The sequence below is a fragment of the Strongylocentrotus purpuratus genome, unplaced genomic scaffold (genome assembly GCF_000002235.5).
Source record: "Strongylocentrotus purpuratus isolate Spur 01 unplaced genomic scaffold, Spur_5.0 spur5_scaffold_2, whole genome shotgun sequence".
Taxonomy (NCBI): Eukaryota; Metazoa; Echinodermata; class Echinoidea; order Camarodonta; family Strongylocentrotidae; genus Strongylocentrotus; species Strongylocentrotus purpuratus.
Window position 1 is genome coordinate 8,547,637 of NW_022145605.1, and position 16,446 is coordinate 8,564,082.

At 35.8% G+C, this 16,446-nt stretch overlaps 2 protein-coding genes across 2 annotated transcripts; one reads left to right on the plus strand and one right to left on the minus strand.

Moving 5' to 3' along the window:
* Window positions 1–287: 287 nt before the first annotated feature.
* On the plus strand, window positions 288–11,219 carry LOC115926640 (putative L-aspartate dehydrogenase). Its single transcript, XM_030991583.1, has 9 exons — window positions 288–380; window positions 3,536–3,644; window positions 4,475–4,610; window positions 5,124–5,208; window positions 5,742–5,885; window positions 6,260–6,362; window positions 7,296–7,416; window positions 8,317–8,474; window positions 8,979–11,219. The coding sequence occupies exons 2-9, from the start codon at window positions 3,599–3,601 to the stop codon at window positions 9,014–9,016; spliced, it is 831 nt and encodes a 276-aa protein (XP_030847443.1). The 5' UTR covers window positions 288–380; window positions 3,536–3,598; the 3' UTR covers window positions 9,017–11,219.
* An 859-nt stretch (window positions 11,220–12,078) lies between these two features.
* Window positions 12,079–16,338, minus strand: LOC115926354 (fibropellin-3-like). The gene is made up of 8 exons (XM_030990983.1): window positions 16,245–16,338; window positions 16,004–16,141; window positions 15,511–15,636; window positions 14,645–14,761; window positions 13,683–13,799; window positions 13,121–13,240; window positions 12,705–12,789; window positions 12,079–12,217 (listed from the first exon to the last, which is right to left on the minus strand). Exons 1-8 carry the CDS (start codon window positions 16,336–16,338, stop codon window positions 12,079–12,081), a joined length of 936 nt encoding a protein of 311 aa, XP_030846843.1.
* Between the last annotated feature and the right edge of the window lie 108 nt (window positions 16,339–16,446).

Below are 16,446 nucleotides of genomic sequence, written 5' to 3' on the forward strand. Positions count from 1 at the left end.
AAGCAATAATACTCAGTGGCAGCCTCTATACGCCCTGCCGATCCCCTTTGTTAAATTTAGCTTAAAAAGGGTAGCAGGATTTTCGTAGAATTTTGATTGAACGAAAATGAATAATCTTAGACTTTATTTTAAAATTCAGTGACTTAAATGAATGCTCTCAAATGGCAGAAATTATAGCTAGATATGGCACAAGGGCCAGTACATTACTACATGCAGTATTGTTGTTCTGTGTTACGTATATCAAATTGGCCATATCTTTTACCCTGCGAGCTCCATAAATCATTTGCTTATTTCAGTGTTTGAGCACATCCTGTACGTTCCCGTTTGCCCATATGTGTACTCTCTTGTATCAACTAAACATTGATATATCCAAATAAGAGGTAAAATAACTCACCATTTTGTAAAGATTTATCTGTCTATAGATAATTTTCGAATATTTAGTCGAAGCCAATTCACATATCACTGTTTTTTTAATTTAAATTGTTTAAAATTTATTTCGGTGCGAACGTCCAATAAATGTACACACGGGACTAAGCAGTTTAAGGGGATAGATCGCACTCGTTTCAAATTGTCTGGTCATTTGACAATAGTTCTGCATTGTTTGGCTATATCGTGGTTTTTTAAACCACTCATTCGCCTGCACAGGTATTCACAGTCTTGTGTGTACCGGTATAGTCGAGTGGAAAAGAGATTCGTATGATAAAATGAAGCACTAGATCTAGACTATTTTATTCTTCTTCTTCTTCTTCTTCCTCCGTTGTTCTCGGAGATCTGCAGTTGTATTCTGCAAGCTTTTATTCATGCTTTTATTTGTTGCATTTGTGAGGAGCCCGCGGCCCCCCACTCAGTGTTATTTAGGGTACCCATACCCCCCCCCCCCCCTCTTTTCAGCAAAAGTCCGGGCAGCGTTTCATGAAACCGTCATAAGTATGGCGGTGTGACCAAAGTTCGCGCGTGACCAAAGTTCGCTTTCTCAAAAAGTCGGTAAGATTTCGAAAATCTGATATCACCAATGGAAAGAGGGTCATAAAATTACCCAGAAACGAAATTTTCTTTAGAATTGGTTGCGAAATTGTGAAAATATTGACAAAAGATCGGCAAATTTTGCAGTTATTTGCGTCCGTTCCGAAAAATTATCAACTTACCGATAAGGGTCTGGAAATCTTCATTTTGAGATCAGAAATCCTCAAAATTGTAAGTAAAGAGTGGTACTAACTGATTGTACGATATCTTGTCTTGCAAATTATGATATTACCTTATTTTTGATGGATCACATTTTTTGATAAATCAACTGTAAACCACCGTGCGTGAAGTTAGGTCTCATTGTTTTTACGACTTTTTTAGATGCAGCGCGCACGCACGATCGGACATCGAATTTTTAGATCGCGATATCTCCGAAATCCTTCGACGGTAAATTTTTCTAGTTGAACCAATCTGTAGTAAAAAACTTTGCCGTCCATTTGGTAATAAATGAAATAAATAAAGTTGTGTAGAATGTGAGAAATCATAGATCGAATATCACATTTTGTAATATGTTCTAAAATGTGCGCGAACTTTGGTCACCCCTTCATACAAGTTCACCGACATCCCATTGAAAGGCGTGTTAAACTTAATACACGCATTTCAATGGGATGTCGCTGAACTTGTAATTATGACGGTTTCGTGAGACGCTGCCTCGGTGTGTAAAGTCAATACGGGTCGACCTTTTTCTTTTGTTACGAGCCGGAGAGTTTTGGAACACGCATGGTATCCCTCCGTTCACAGAGTGGGGGGGGGGGTGGCCGGGGTGAGGAGCAATTTAACGAAATGGTGGTTTCTGGGGGGGGGGGGGGTACAAAAGGAACTCTTACCAAAAAAGGTTTACAAATGTTAGTTTTATGTTATGACAGTCGATCTCCTATCATATGACATTCTACTTTCCCTGGATAAAGGCGATGAAGCGATTCTGTTGCTGTTGGACTATTCTGCAGCCTTTGACACCGTGAGTCATGATGCCCTTCTAAGCCGTTTGCATGATAGATTTGGACTCAAAGACACAGCCTTGGAATGGTTTAGATCCTACCTCACTAACAGAACTCAGTCTGTTTTTGTTAGCGACTGTGAGTCACATGTCAGCTCTTCGAACTTCGGAGTACCCCAATCGGTCCGTTAGCATTTACACTTTTCTCGTCTCCATTAGAGGATGTCATTAAACACCATGGCATATCGTGTATGACTTATGCAGACGACACTCAAATTTACCTCGTGCTAAAGAAGGATAACCATGATGTTGCTCTACAAAGACTCAGTGCATGTTTTACAGACATTAAGAATTGGTCCATACAGAATGGATTGAAATTAAATGAAAATAAGACAGAGTGTATACACTTTATTAGCAGACATAGGACTTGTAGTCCGATTGATGATGTATGTCTTGATGGTACTGACATAGAATGTTCTACAGGTGCTAGAAACCTTGGGGTCACATTTGATAATAATCTATCTCTGAAGACTCATGTGAACAATGTATGCAGATCTGCCTCATTTGCGTTGCATAAAATCGGTAGCATCCGTCAGTTTCTTACTAAAAAGACCACCCAGAGACTTGTTCAGTCACTGGTCATGTCTCGTATTGACTTTTGCAACAGTCTTCTGTATGGTCTTCCTGATGCACAAATTAACAAATTGCAGAGAGTACAAAATTCAGCTGCTAGACTTATTGCAAAGCGTCGTTCACGTGAGTCCATCACTCCACTGTTGAAGGAGCTTCACATGCTAAGAGTCCGGGAACGAATTGATTTTAAGATCCTCTTGCTGACTTTCCAATGTTTGACAAAAACAGCTCCAGTCTACCTTCAAAGGCTGATATCAGAATACTTACCCTCCCGCAACCTGCGCTCAAACAAGAAATCACTCTTAATAGTTCCTGCCACCAATACCCAGTCTTATGGTTCCCGAACTTTTTATGCAGCATCCCCTCAACTCTGGAACAATTTACCTCAATGTATAAAACAAGCAGATTCAACAGACAAATTCAAATCCATGTTAAAAACCTACTTTTTTGTTAAATAGCCTTTTTCATTTGCATATGCAGCCCCCTCGATTGTCCATTATCTATTATGTATAACTTAATATTTGGCTGTAATTCCTTCTCTTTCTATTTTTCTTAAGCGCTTAGAGACATATTTTGTGATAAGCGCTATACAAATGTTGTTAATTATTATTATTATTATTATATGCATAAGGCCTACTGTACAATTAACTACAAGACGGTTGTTTTCTGTCTCCACATGTCACAAGCATTAAACTGTCACACAACTTGGAATGCCTAAACTTTAGGCTAAAGATTTAAAAGTGTTACTGTTAGGCTTAGGCTTACATTACAAACGTACTGGTCAACGATTACATTGTGTCCTAGCAAAATATTGATCCATTGGATTTGTACATGTTGTAAAATTTATGTCTGTATGATTTCACTTTATTTTGTTTTCTCCTCAAAAATATTTAGGGAATCTATGCTTTTCCCACATTTAAATCCTTGTTTTTTTGTCATCAGGGTTTCCTTTTGTATTGCAACAAAGAAATTATAGACGATCTGGTCGGTGGATATTAAGCTACCATGGCAACACAGAGAAGAATTGGCATTGTTGGATTTGGCAAAATTGGTAAGGAGGTAGACTTAACCCAAAGAAGAAGAAGAAGAAGAAATGAATTTGTGCGTGCATGCTAAAGTTTATAACTTAATTTCTAGTGTTGTATCTAAAGATAAATTGCCTCTGTTAACATCATCATTATGACTCCATATAAGTGTAATAATTGTTTATCATTACCTACATGTAGATCCTTTATTTCCAGTACAAGACTTGCAAAGAGTTGCTTTGTTTTTAATGTATTAACCAATTAAAACAAAATCCCACCAATCTTTTGGAACAAACTTGTCATTAGTATCCATACATCCTAACCTTGGGTTGGTAACAAATAATTTCTTTAAACAATTTTACTATTGTAGCATTCAGTGAAAAGAAATCAGTGATAGAAGAGCAATGTACCAAATAGTGTTAACCTTTTTAATTTTGAGCCCTGGTTTAACTAACAAAGATATCTAGAAAAAGAAATATCACCTTTTTTTTCATTTCTTCTGATTATAGTTTGAAAACATCCATTTGACCCTTAAAAAGTAGTTTGTACATAAATCATGCCTACAGGTATCATCAAACTTGCATACCTTTTTTTTTGCTACGTTTAGCTGCTTGGGAAAACTGTCAAGTTGTGAAGAGCTAATATTCCTCAAGATGCATGCACCAAATGACAATGCTGTACATAGCAAAAACACCTTAGATACACTAGACTCTGCCGATATGTCTTTCATTGAAATCATACTTGGAAGCAAACTTTCTATACACAAAAATGATTGTAATACCAGTCTTGTATGTTCTTACTTTTAGAAGTGTTTTTCACAGTTTACTTATTTTTGCTATTTCTTTTATTCTTCTAGGAAAATATCTATTCGAAAACATCAAGGGCAGAGATGACTTTGAGATTGTGTTTGTGTGGAACCGTTCAACATCAGCAATGGATGGGATTGTTCCGCCAAACCTAGTTCTGGATGATTTAAGTAAATTTGCTTCAAGGTAAACATCTTCCCTTTCTCTCCTGCTCACCACCCCACCCAACAAAGACCCCCCTCTTTCTGGTTTTTTAGTCAGTCATATCTTTTATAATCAATATCGGGAAACAACAGTATGAAACAGAATATCTGCGTAAGACCTAAAAAAACAGATGTTGTATCACCCTTGAGGTGCCAAAACATGGGTCTGTCAGTCAGAAATCTTTTTTTTTTAACCTATTTTTTTTCTTTCTCCTTCTTTGGGCTGATATTTCTCAGTTTTGAATGCTTTAATATTCTTACTCTCTATTTGAATACAGCATACCAATTTTTCCTGTTATAAAATCTTGTCATGTGACAGGCAGAACTAGACAAATATAGTGATTCAATTCATACCAGCCCCTGAATTATATCTCTCAACCGTACAAATTTGAAATGCCTTTGCAAACATACCACAAAATGACAATCCAGGCTCCATGTAAACCTTTCATACCACAATATACTTAAAACAAATTTATTTTGTATGTCCTCTTCATAGAAATGCAGACCTGATAATTGAAGTTGCTCATCCTTGTATATCAGATCAATATGGAGCAGACTTTATTTCAAGTGCAGATTACTTTGTAAGTATAAATATCATACCTTGGATATCATACATTGGAAGTAGGCATAAAGTTATACAAAACTTATTTGCCCCTTGGTGTCCGCTAGTGGGTTACTCTTGAATTTGGCGTTGTGCAATTACGGATGAAGAAATAATTTCATTGATGATGGCAGTGTCAGTTCCACCAAAAGAATTAACTCTTTATATCTCACACAAATAAACTCCCTGTACCACATCATACTTATCATAGGATAGTTTTGTTCATATTTAAGACTTTTCTTGTGATACAATTTTTAAAGCTTATTCTTTGACTCGAAAAACGTGTTTTTCGTAGGTTAACTCTTTCGCTGCTTTGGTCGACTGATGGAACACACACTGAAATGAGCTGCCACATTTGATTTTTGTCATAAGAACCATATGCTCCTAACAAAGCGGCAGTCTCAGGCTTTGATCAATAGCAAATACAGAGGTTTAAGCTTATACTTTTAGGGATATGTAGATACTTGTATATCTTTTGAAACCTAAACATGAATTCATTTTTTTCCCCATCAGGTTGGTTCTCCCACAGCCTTGGCAGATGCACATGTTGAAAAGAAACTTAGGGATGGTGCCATTAAACACGGCCTCTACATTCCAAGTGGTGCATTATGGGGAGGGCAAGATATTCAGAAGATGGCCGATCGAGGGACATTGCAGGTAGATGCCTGTTAGGAGCAACTCTTTTTGTCTTTTTTTCATTAAAGCAATTAAAAATAATTGAGATATTTGTTTCATCTTAAATTCTACCTTCATATGTTTAGAAGGCATATATTTTTGGAAGTAAACATCATTTGATATGTCATTGCTTAATAGGGAATAAATAATTCTATCTATCATAATCAAAGAAAGGTTAATATAGATCTAGCTTATTTTTATTCAAATACAGATTGCACTGCTGATGTCAAACACCAGGAATTACTCAAACACACACAAACACACAAAGAAAAGCACAGCTTTGTAAAAGAACTATACAAAATATATATGTATAAAATAAACACTTGATTTGTGATCTGAACTTTTTCACTTTGTAGGGATTGAAGATCACCATGACAAAGCATCCTGATGCTTTCCGCTTAGAAAGTCCTCTGAAGGAGGTCAATGAAACAGTACTAGAGCCAACTGTGCTGTATGATGGTGAGTGGAATATGATCAATAACTCATTTGATAGATTAATTCATTGTCCATATCATCTTTTCATACAAATAATTTTGAGATGTGATCTGGATAAGGACTCTATGATTGAATAATCTTGTCTTAAGGTAGGAATTGTAAGATCGCAAGAAAGCAAGAAAATAGGCAATGCCTTCTCAACTTTATCCACTTGTGGTTAAGCCTCAAATGCAGTACTGCAGTAGATGAATAGCTGTAGTTGTTTCCTGTAGTATATAGAAATATGTTTTTATATGGGCCCATATGTTTTTTGTACTGGTGCCACCCACAGAACTGTACATGTGAAGTGCTGTCTGAATTTAAGCTGCAGTTGACCTCTTAGTTTCAGCTGCACTATATAAATGGACCTATTTTATTATATTTCAACTGAAATAATCAGCCAATTAAAAAATATGCCTTTTACAGTGTTGGATGATCAAACATATAATTTCAATATAATTCCATCGATTGGATCTTTCACCTTAATCAAGTTGAATTTTCAGGTTATTTTAAATTCGTGCCTTGTATCTGATGATCTTTCTCCTATGAAAATCTCACACAAATTAGATAAACCATGCTGACATGGATTTGTTGCGTGTCAGCAATTGCTGTAGTGCAGTAGTTTGGGGTACAAGATTTTCCTATAGGTTACTATGCACTTGTATGAGTGATTTTCAGCATATACAGACATTCACCTCCTTGAGCGTAACACTACCTGGGCCTTCTGTTTCTAACAAGGCACAGAAGATGATGTTATTTGCAGTACTATTGAATGCTTTCTGGAGTAATCGTAAGGTAAGGTGTCAGAGGTGAGGGGCTAGTGAAAGATATATATCGGAGGTTGCAATTGTCCTCCATGTATAATTACTTTTTTCTATAAATCAATGCTCTTTTTTTTTCCTTTTGATATTCCGCTAGGCCCTGTGAAAGACCTATGTCCACTAGCACCTAACAATGTCAACACAATGGCTGCTGCGTGTATGATGGCACACAACTTAGGCTTTGAAAAGGTCCAAGGATGCATCGCCTCAGATCCTAAGTAAGATTAAAGACAGAGCTCATTAAGTTCAGGGGCCCCTAACACAAAGCTTAGCAATTGATTGTATGCTTACTTGATCGTACATAGTGGTCAATTGCAAAACAGCGAGTTTATTTGTATGTTACTGACCACTGTTTATGATAGTAAATATTGGATATTTTTAAAGCGCACACTAGTTGTATCTATCAAGATGCTCTAATATTATCCCGGCTCTGCTAGGCTACCGGTTTTGGTGCTCACAACCTTCAAGGATTTTCTTCTTACCGGTACCCATCTACCACCGGGAATGGAGGTAGATTAATGTCTTGCCAAAGGACATTAGTGCCGCAGCAGCACTCGAGCTGTGAACCCTGTGATCCACAGTCCGACAACATATTTACTAGACCACGACACCTCTACCTATGATTGAATTGTGAAAGAAACTATCTGGAATTCATAGGAGAACAAGGATAAGGTAGAACATAAGAATTGCTGTATACTCTGAGGTTTTGGATGTATCAACATGATAACAATTGACACAGTCTTGTTGAAAATCACATGTAGGTTACTGCATACAGACAATTTTATATGGGACTAAACAACATGTGGCATGATAGTTTGGTACAAACTTTTCAGCTATTTCTCATTATATTTTAATTTGGGGGTATTTGAAGAACAATGCTTTCCAGGGAGGATCCTTCTATGATACCTCTCTAAACAAACATATTTCAAAATGAGAAAGCTCACAAATTATCATACATTTGAACTGCCTTTATGATAGAAAATAAATATTACATTTTGTTTAATATTACTTGTGTGCCTGGTGCATTCAATTGTCATGCCTCATTGGCTTTTACAAAAGTACCATTTTCCATTTGTACTATGTATTTAAAATTGTTGCTTTTTCTGCTTCCTTCTCAGTGCTCGGGAGTATCATCTGATTCAGATTGACGTGATAGGCCCCGGGGATGCGAGCGCAGGGAAAGCTTTCACGGTCTCTACGACAAGAAAAAGCCCAGCAAGCTACAAAGCAGTCACCAGTAATGCTACCTATGTCTCTTTCTTCAGCAGTGTGTTAAGTGAGTATCTTCATCTTCACACAATATGTGTAGGCCAATATATGCTATTTATTGTGGAAAAATTTAGGTTAAAGTTACCAACTAATAATATAAAAAAGGTTACCTAGGTACTTTTAACAATTCTAAAGTAATACATGCTCTCATTCATTTATTTATGCAAACCCTTCTTCACAATATCCCTCCGTGCTGTTTTTCTTATTTCCTGAGGCTCAAAATTAACAATTACAATTCTAACAGAGGAGCAAATTGGCGGGGGGGGGGGGGGGGGGGGGGGGGGGGGGGGGGAGGGGGATGGTAGGGGGATAAAGTTGATACTTTTGTAAAAGATGTTTCTGATTTTCTTTTGATTATTGTTACATTTCAATAAAAAGTATTTAATCTAAAATTACAGATTTCACACATACACACACACACACACACAAATTCAAGATTTGAGACTTTATTCTGGTAGTTATTTTTGTAATGTCCAAATATTATTCCATCCTTTCTTCATTCTATCATCAGGAGCACAAGGCCAGGGAGCTGGTGTTCATCTATGTTAAGACAGGTCTTCAGCTGTTTAATGCTGCCTAGTGATCCACATTCCGCCAAACACGACATGGGTATGCAACCCGTCGATTGCACGACACATGCTCGGGAGACAATAGCTCCGCGGTCAATGTCCTACACTAAACATATTCAAGCATTATTTTTGACTCGTGTAAATGTGTAAAAGATTGACAAGTCTTGTCAATGAAAGGTACTCTTCAAATCAATTCTTAGCATGTCAAGTTTGCTTATCTGCACAATAGCAGAAAGGTCATGTTAAAAGATTAAGAAATAAAACTTAATGATGAACATTATACATTTCATCATAAAATGATCGATTACAAGCTTTGAGTTAAATATGCTTTCCATCATCATTATATGTACTATTTGGTATTTAGTAGGGAATCTCTCCATGATTTAGACATGATACCTGTACCTAGATTTATTACAAAAACACCTTAGACAACTATGTACTCTGGGAAATTATTTTCAACAAGAATGGGTATGTTGGATTCATTCTTGTATGTATGCAGGTTTTTCCTCATCATCACCACAGATCTCTATATATAGATTGCTCAGTAGGCTAATGCTTTTGAATTTTATGGGGTCGTTTGATATAAGACGATCATTTCACTCTCATTTTTGATTGCTTAACCCAATAACTTTTACCCTTCTTGCCCACTCCCCTATCCATGAGTGTATGTTGTAAATATTCTATAAAATGATATGATAGACTTCTTAATCATGGCATTAACAAAAAAGTAAGATTGAAGTACCATCGACACAATTTCTGTTGTTATCAAAACTAAGCTACCATCAATATACAAGCCTAAAACTGGGCCATATTCCTCAACATTTGATTCCCTTTTTTTAATTTGAAATTTATTTCTCCAAAATGAAAAGCTGAAAAATTCTTGCCATGTTTTATGTATCCTTACTTTGTCGTTAAATGGGGAGATTTAATTATAGACCATTTCTCCATCCCTTGATAACCCCTATTCAAGGCAATGCTAGGTCTGAGATATAACATTTTATGTTTAAGCAAGCCGACCATTTCACCAAGAGTGACTTTAAAAAAATTCAGCTATTTCAGAATGAAATTAGTGTTACACATCTGGTGATATTCCTTTAAAATGTGCTAAAAATGTATTGAAATAGAGAGGATTTAAGAGAAGTGAATACTGTTAACTGTGAATACATCTAAACTTCTTGAAAAAATGGAATGATAGAGCTAAAAATTCATTGTTTCATTGTGTTTAATAGAAAATTTGATTTTCTTTGTATTCGTAGTGCATTAACATACAAACAAACTTCTCTGTGTAAAGGCCGTTTCAGATATATGGCACTGTAAGCCCTGCAAAAATTAGTCACGTTTTCAAGGAAATGTAAATGAATGGCAACTGCTCGTAGCAAGAGTCGTGCACATATTCATAATATACATACATGTATACAATTATGAAATACAATAATGTAAAGTGTTTTACATTTTTTGTCATCATTTAGAAAAAAATGCTGTTGTTTACCACTCCGTATCTGAACGAGCATTAAATAGGCCAGTATTGCCTTGAAAAGTCCACTTTGGAGAGAAATGTGTCAATTTGACTTGATATTCTTGGTTATTTAGGCTGATCATATTTCCAGGTTCCATCACACTCCCTGCGGAGAGAGGTGGTAACTGTTTTTTTTCAGTGAAAGAAAGTTCACATGCATCCACCCATACGTTTCTGGCGTAACTCAAGGACTGGTATGTGCACTTTATTACACACACACACACACACGTACACAAAAAGAAAACAATCAGACAGAACTGAGCTTTTAATTATTTTTATATAATCTTTTCGACCTGCCTCTTATCTAAGGACGCATTTCAAATTGATTTTGTGGGTTAGACAAACTGATCAAGAAAAACAAATGTGGCTGCAATTAGTTATCGTTGCTATCAGTTTAATGTTAATCTATGGACTATGCTCTTTGCAAGGAAAAGAGAGAGAGATATATATTTTCCTGCTCTGTGTGTACTCCATAAGCTTAAATCTCCTAATTTAAAGCTTGAATCTACCATTTCTTTGCATGAATGTAATTCATGCTGCATTTTAGTTTTTGAATTGGATACATCAATTTGAGAGGCTTATTGTAACAAATCAGTATTATAACATACGATTGAAGAGTATTTTCATATTTGTGATATCTTTTTAAAATAAACAGTAAAAAAACAACAATAATGAATAATGTCATCAAGTGTGCAGTTCTTGTATATGTCATGGTCGTCAGTGTGATTGAAACAAACCTGGCTTTTTGATTCTATAGCAAGAGATCCATGAATTGATTACTTTCTACGTTGATGACTGTATCACAATTTTTTTAATGGACTTACGCCCTTGTAAGTCCGTGAAAATTTGTAACATGTTTACATGATAAACCTTTGTTTTAGCAACACTTGTATTTGATTTGAGGATATAACGCTTTTGCATTTGTAAGTGTTTCTAAGAGTTATTATTTATATTTAGAAACTGTTTTTACCGGAGTGGGATATTAGACAATAAATGAATTTGTTATACTCTTCATATAAAACAACTATATATATATATATATATATATGATCACATCATTTACTTACATTAAGCCAATATGTTTACAACCTACTTCCAAAGTCAAGTGGAAGAAATTTGGTATTGCAATTTATATACATTTATACAATAACACCCCTATGCCCCCAAAGTATACATGTATAGTATGCATCAATACATTTAATGTATTTTGCCACGACATTTATATGCATTCAACAACTTTTTTTCACAGGGGACATCATAGAATTACGAAAGCCATTGTGATTGAAATTCACTTTCAACCTCATAGTGAACATAATTATCCCCATGGAGTGGAGATGATGCATGTAGCGTCTGATGTGATAACAATAACAACAACAAAAAACAAATAATAATACTAATATTGCTATATAATATAAATATACTCCTCGGTAATTGTATTAAGATTGCCCCAGGCACAATGCCCCTAAGATAGCTTTACATAGATATATATTTCTAAACAATGACAATATAATCTAGATTCTTTGTCTTTAGGATAGGACATGAATTTCGTTTCCCCTGGATTGGTTTATTTCCTGCATCTCTAGGTCTAACGTTGGCGGGTCTTTGAAGCTGTGTGGCTGGGAGATCATCGACAGTGGCCTCTCTGGCTTTTTGCCACTTTCTTTTCTAGAATGAGACAAGAGATTGAGACAAGGAATCAAAGATTACACATATTAATGATATTCACAGGTTCTTGTCTATTCTGATAGTTTAAAAAATTAGGATTATGTTACAAAACATTTTATTTCAAATGGGTGTTTTCTTTCATACCAATGGACCTTCTCGCAATTGATTTGATGGTCATACAATGTTTGCACGCTAAATTCGCACACACATTTTTATCAATTAATTACAATGTACATCTTACGTCTTTACTAACAAGTTTGTATTTAGGCACACGTTTCCTTTTAAATTGCTATAGAAATATGGGATTATTGCATGACTAAAGCTATGCCAATACACTTTATATTTGTGGAAGGGAGCACATTTGTAAGTCAAGTTTATGAGAATAATCTCATATTTTTGTTATTTTCTTTGTGATCAATTACAAAAAGATCAACGTAACTGGAGCTCAAGACACAATAAAGTTTACTGATGCACTGTGACCACTTACTGGAGTCGAATACATACTGCTATCCAAACGACTGCTGTGAATAGTATGAGTACTGCCAAACCTGATGAAATGGCAGCTATTTGTCCTGTAGCAGAAGAAGAAGAAGAAGGACGATGCGGAGCAAGAGAGGCAATAAGCGGGGGGGGGGGGGGGGAATGCAGGACAAGAAGAAGAAACAGAAAGAGAGTAGGAGGAGAAGAAAGAGAAAAAGGAGCTAGACCAATCCCTCTTGAAGGGCAATACGTTTCATTATTTAAAAAAAACTACTGGGAATATACACATTCTCTAGACAAAACGAACAAAAACATGGCACTGCAGTTGGTAGATTTTAATTTCAATGTAGGTCTACACCTTTTCGTTCATTAAATAAAAGAGAGAATAAAGAGAGGGGCTAGAAATAGAGGGATGTAACCTACCTAAAGTAATTCCAGATATTTCAGGAGGAGAAGGACCGTTGATGCGGGTTGTTGACCTAGATGATGGCATTTCAGTTGCCACGGTTGGTGATTTAGTTGTGGTAGGAGGGTTGCTCTGCCCTGTAAAAGATAAGATGATTAGTAGAGTGTGTGATCAGGGTAGTATCTTCTCTGGAATATCTTAAGTACTCATTAACAAATTTGCCTCAAAATTTCAGACCCCAAATGGCACTGGGAATTGAATAATTTTATTTTTTAGCTTAGAATCCTGGATCCCTCCCCGGCGTGTATAGTGATTAATATTTTATTTTGAAAAGAGAGATGGGGACGATGTTCTCCTTTAGTGGATCAAGGGGTTCAGAGACCCCTTGTTTGATTGCCGAGACAGACTTTTTTCTTTGACCTTTGCCAATAATAAAACAAAATAGGGGGGGGGGGAGTTGAAATGGAGTACTTTCATTAGACTTTGCTGCAAATAGAGACTCGTTTCCTTCCACAATGTATTTCCTCTCTCCGCAAGAGCTATAATAAGCTGTAGGCCTATATGGATATTTAGACTTACCTAACTCTTCACACCTAGTTCCGTTATACTCATTTGAACACAAACAGATAAATAAAGCTTGTCCGTCAATACACGTTCCTCCGTTGAGACAAGGGTTCGAAGTACATTCGTTTATTGCTAAAAGAAACAGAAAGTGCTTTATATTTGGTAAAGAAAAGACTATTTTGCGTATGATTTTTATGCTCCGAGAGATGTAAAAAAAGCAATATATACCTTTCAAAAGCAACACCTAATTTTCTACCAATTAAATAACTCCGTTTTAGTATAGCAATAATCAAGTTTGTACTAGGCAGTTTAACATTTTTAACTTTGGATAATTTATCTGTTAAATTATCACTAAGGGTTTACATAGATGAAGAATTCAATATAATTATGTAATACATTACTGATATCCCCACTATTTAAGTGAAGACACAGATAAAGGCGAAATTAACTACATAATTATGCAATCCAATCGTGCAATAACTTTTTGACGTATACTATGAGCCGATCGAAGCAGACAACGTTTAAATACGAAGATACCCTTCCTAGAGAGTAGAAGTAAAACCAAGAATTAAAAGTAAGTAAATTCGAACAGCAGATGTTATGCATTTTTTAAAGTCCCATTACTAGTGGTACGGGGATTCTCAAACGTGTTATGGAACATATATATATATATATATATAAACATGTTCTCCTGCGGAAATATGTCTGTTTCATCATTAGGAGTGAAAAATAAACACCTGCTACACTGAAATGTGGATATAAGCTATTAACAAGGGAGAGTTCTCCATGTCATTACACATGACCGCATTGCCAAAAGGGTCGTTTAGTGATCCTGACCCCTTCTCCCACCCCCCGCAATTTACAGCGCATAGAAAAACTTCTGTTTATTATGCGCTTTATAAATATTGTATTATTATTATTTCTATATTCCTTATGCGATTTGACTCAAAAATATAGTTTAAAGTGAAACAGTGTACCTTCTTCACACATTGATCCAGTAAACCCACTCTGGCACATGCAGCTAATAAAGGAATCTAATCCAATAATACAACTTCCACCATACAAACAAGGCATAGAGGCACATGCGTTTGTTGCTAAAATAAAGAAAATTAACAAAATATAATGTCTAAATCATAATATAGAAAAGAAAATTGATTAAGGGGGCCCCCTTTTAAGAGGGTATTAGCAAATGTATTCATGATGATCCTTAGTATTGTAAAGATCATTATTTATTGTCATCCCATGATCAATGTCTCCCACGAGTTTGGAATAAGGTCGTGCTATAATAGTACGTGAATTTGTTGTCATTCCTGGTTATTGTAATTTTTACTCTCACACTCAATTATCTATGTTACACTATAATTTTGAAATTTGTTATCCAATGTTATACAAAAAAAAAACATGAACATGATCCTATTTGTTCGGATTTAAATCAATAAAATTTGAATTGATTTGAATTGATGATCCTTTGCAAAAAGCACCGATATGCAACTCGAATGGGGGTGAAATAAATATTCCTGACAAGTCCCCCCCCCCCCTACAACAACAAAATCAAACATGTTTTGTAGTTTGTCAACAAACTGCAGTAAAGGTCGTGCGTGTATTTAGAATTTGCAGTCATGTTGACAGGATACATGAAAGAAAAATCACCAAGCTAGATAGTTAATTGTTTCGGGTACTTGTAGACACAGAAGATACTGTAAAGGGTTTTGAACACGAAAATGAAAATTGAGCCGTCGAAAGAGGATTAAGATAACTAACGAGAACGGTGGATTAGAGACAATCGGGAGAGAAAGGGTGAAATAAACTGTAAATATTCTACTTAAAGAAGGAGTATACTTACTTGTGATTGGTTGTTCACAATATTCTCCCTCAAATCCAACGGTACAGTCGCAGTAGGATAAACCGACTACAGAAACACAAGTTCCCCCATTCATGCACTGGCCGGGAGAACAGAGACCATCGGGTGCTGAAACAAAAAGTATTTAAATAGAAGTGCTCGGAACATACTAGAGCTAAATATTCATAACGTTTCTGAGAATATTCATTTATCTATAACTTTTGTTTATGTCTCTATATCGTATTCATGAGCATGGAAATTAATTATTCTTGCATTATGTTTATCTCTTAGATAAGATAAAATACACACGGGTGATCGTTTGGGTAATATACTAGGGCCCTGTTGTATTATAAAGAGTTGTGATTGAATCAAATCAATCGGAACTTAAAATTTATTTCTTGATTGTTTTTTTTATTTATTTATTTATTTATTTATTTATTTATTTTTTTTTTTTTGGGGGGGGGGGGGGGTGAGATCAAAGTGAATTAGGACATACCTATTGTAATCGGATTTGTTTCACAGAATTGGCCGGTATACCCAGATGAACAATCGCAGGAGAAAGGAGGGTTTTCACTTGGAGAAGACTGACAGGAGCCACCATTCTGACATGGGTTACTTAAACACTGGTCCACAGCTGATAATTCAAAACAAATAAAATGGTAACGATATTAATGATAATAATGATAATAAAAGTAATACCAAAATATTGATAATAAATACGAAGTTTGTTTTTATACCCAGGGACGTCTTATCAGCCTCAATGCAGCCCTTCCCGAGGACCGTGCTGCAATCATTTTTACCCCAGTAGCTGCCAGGTACCCATTTACACATGGATATAGAGAGGCGAATGTGGATTAATGTCTCGCCAAAGCATTTCAGTTACGGGCTGGAATTCAAATCCTTAACCTAGGATTGATAATCTAGGCAATGAAAAACTAT

Excerpts from the sequence above, each read along its gene's own strand:
- LOC115926640 (XM_030991583.1), top strand. The coding sequence starts at position 3,599 with ATGGCAACACAGAGAAGAATTGGCATTGTTGGATTTGGCAAAATTG. Across the intron at positions 5,209-5,741 it reads TTTCAAGTGCAGATTACTTT|GTTGGTTCTCCCACAGCCTT; the intron begins GTAAGTATAAAT and ends TTTCCCCATCAG. Across the intron at positions 7,417-8,316 it reads TGCATCGCCTCAGATCCTAA|TGCTCGGGAGTATCATCTGA; the intron begins GTAAGATTAAAG and ends CTTCCTTCTCAG.
- LOC115926354 (XM_030990983.1), bottom strand. The coding sequence starts at position 16,338 with ATGTGTAAATGGGTACCTGGCAGCTACTGGGGTAAAAATGATTGCAGC. Across the intron at positions 12,790-13,120 it reads AATATCTGGAATTACTTTAG|GACAAATAGCTGCCATTTCA; the intron begins GTAGGTTACATC and ends CTTCTGCTACAG. Across the intron at positions 12,218-12,704 it reads GCAGTATGTATTCGACTCCA|AAAAGAAAGTGGCAAAAAGC; the intron begins GTAAGTGGTCAC and ends GTCTCATTCTAG.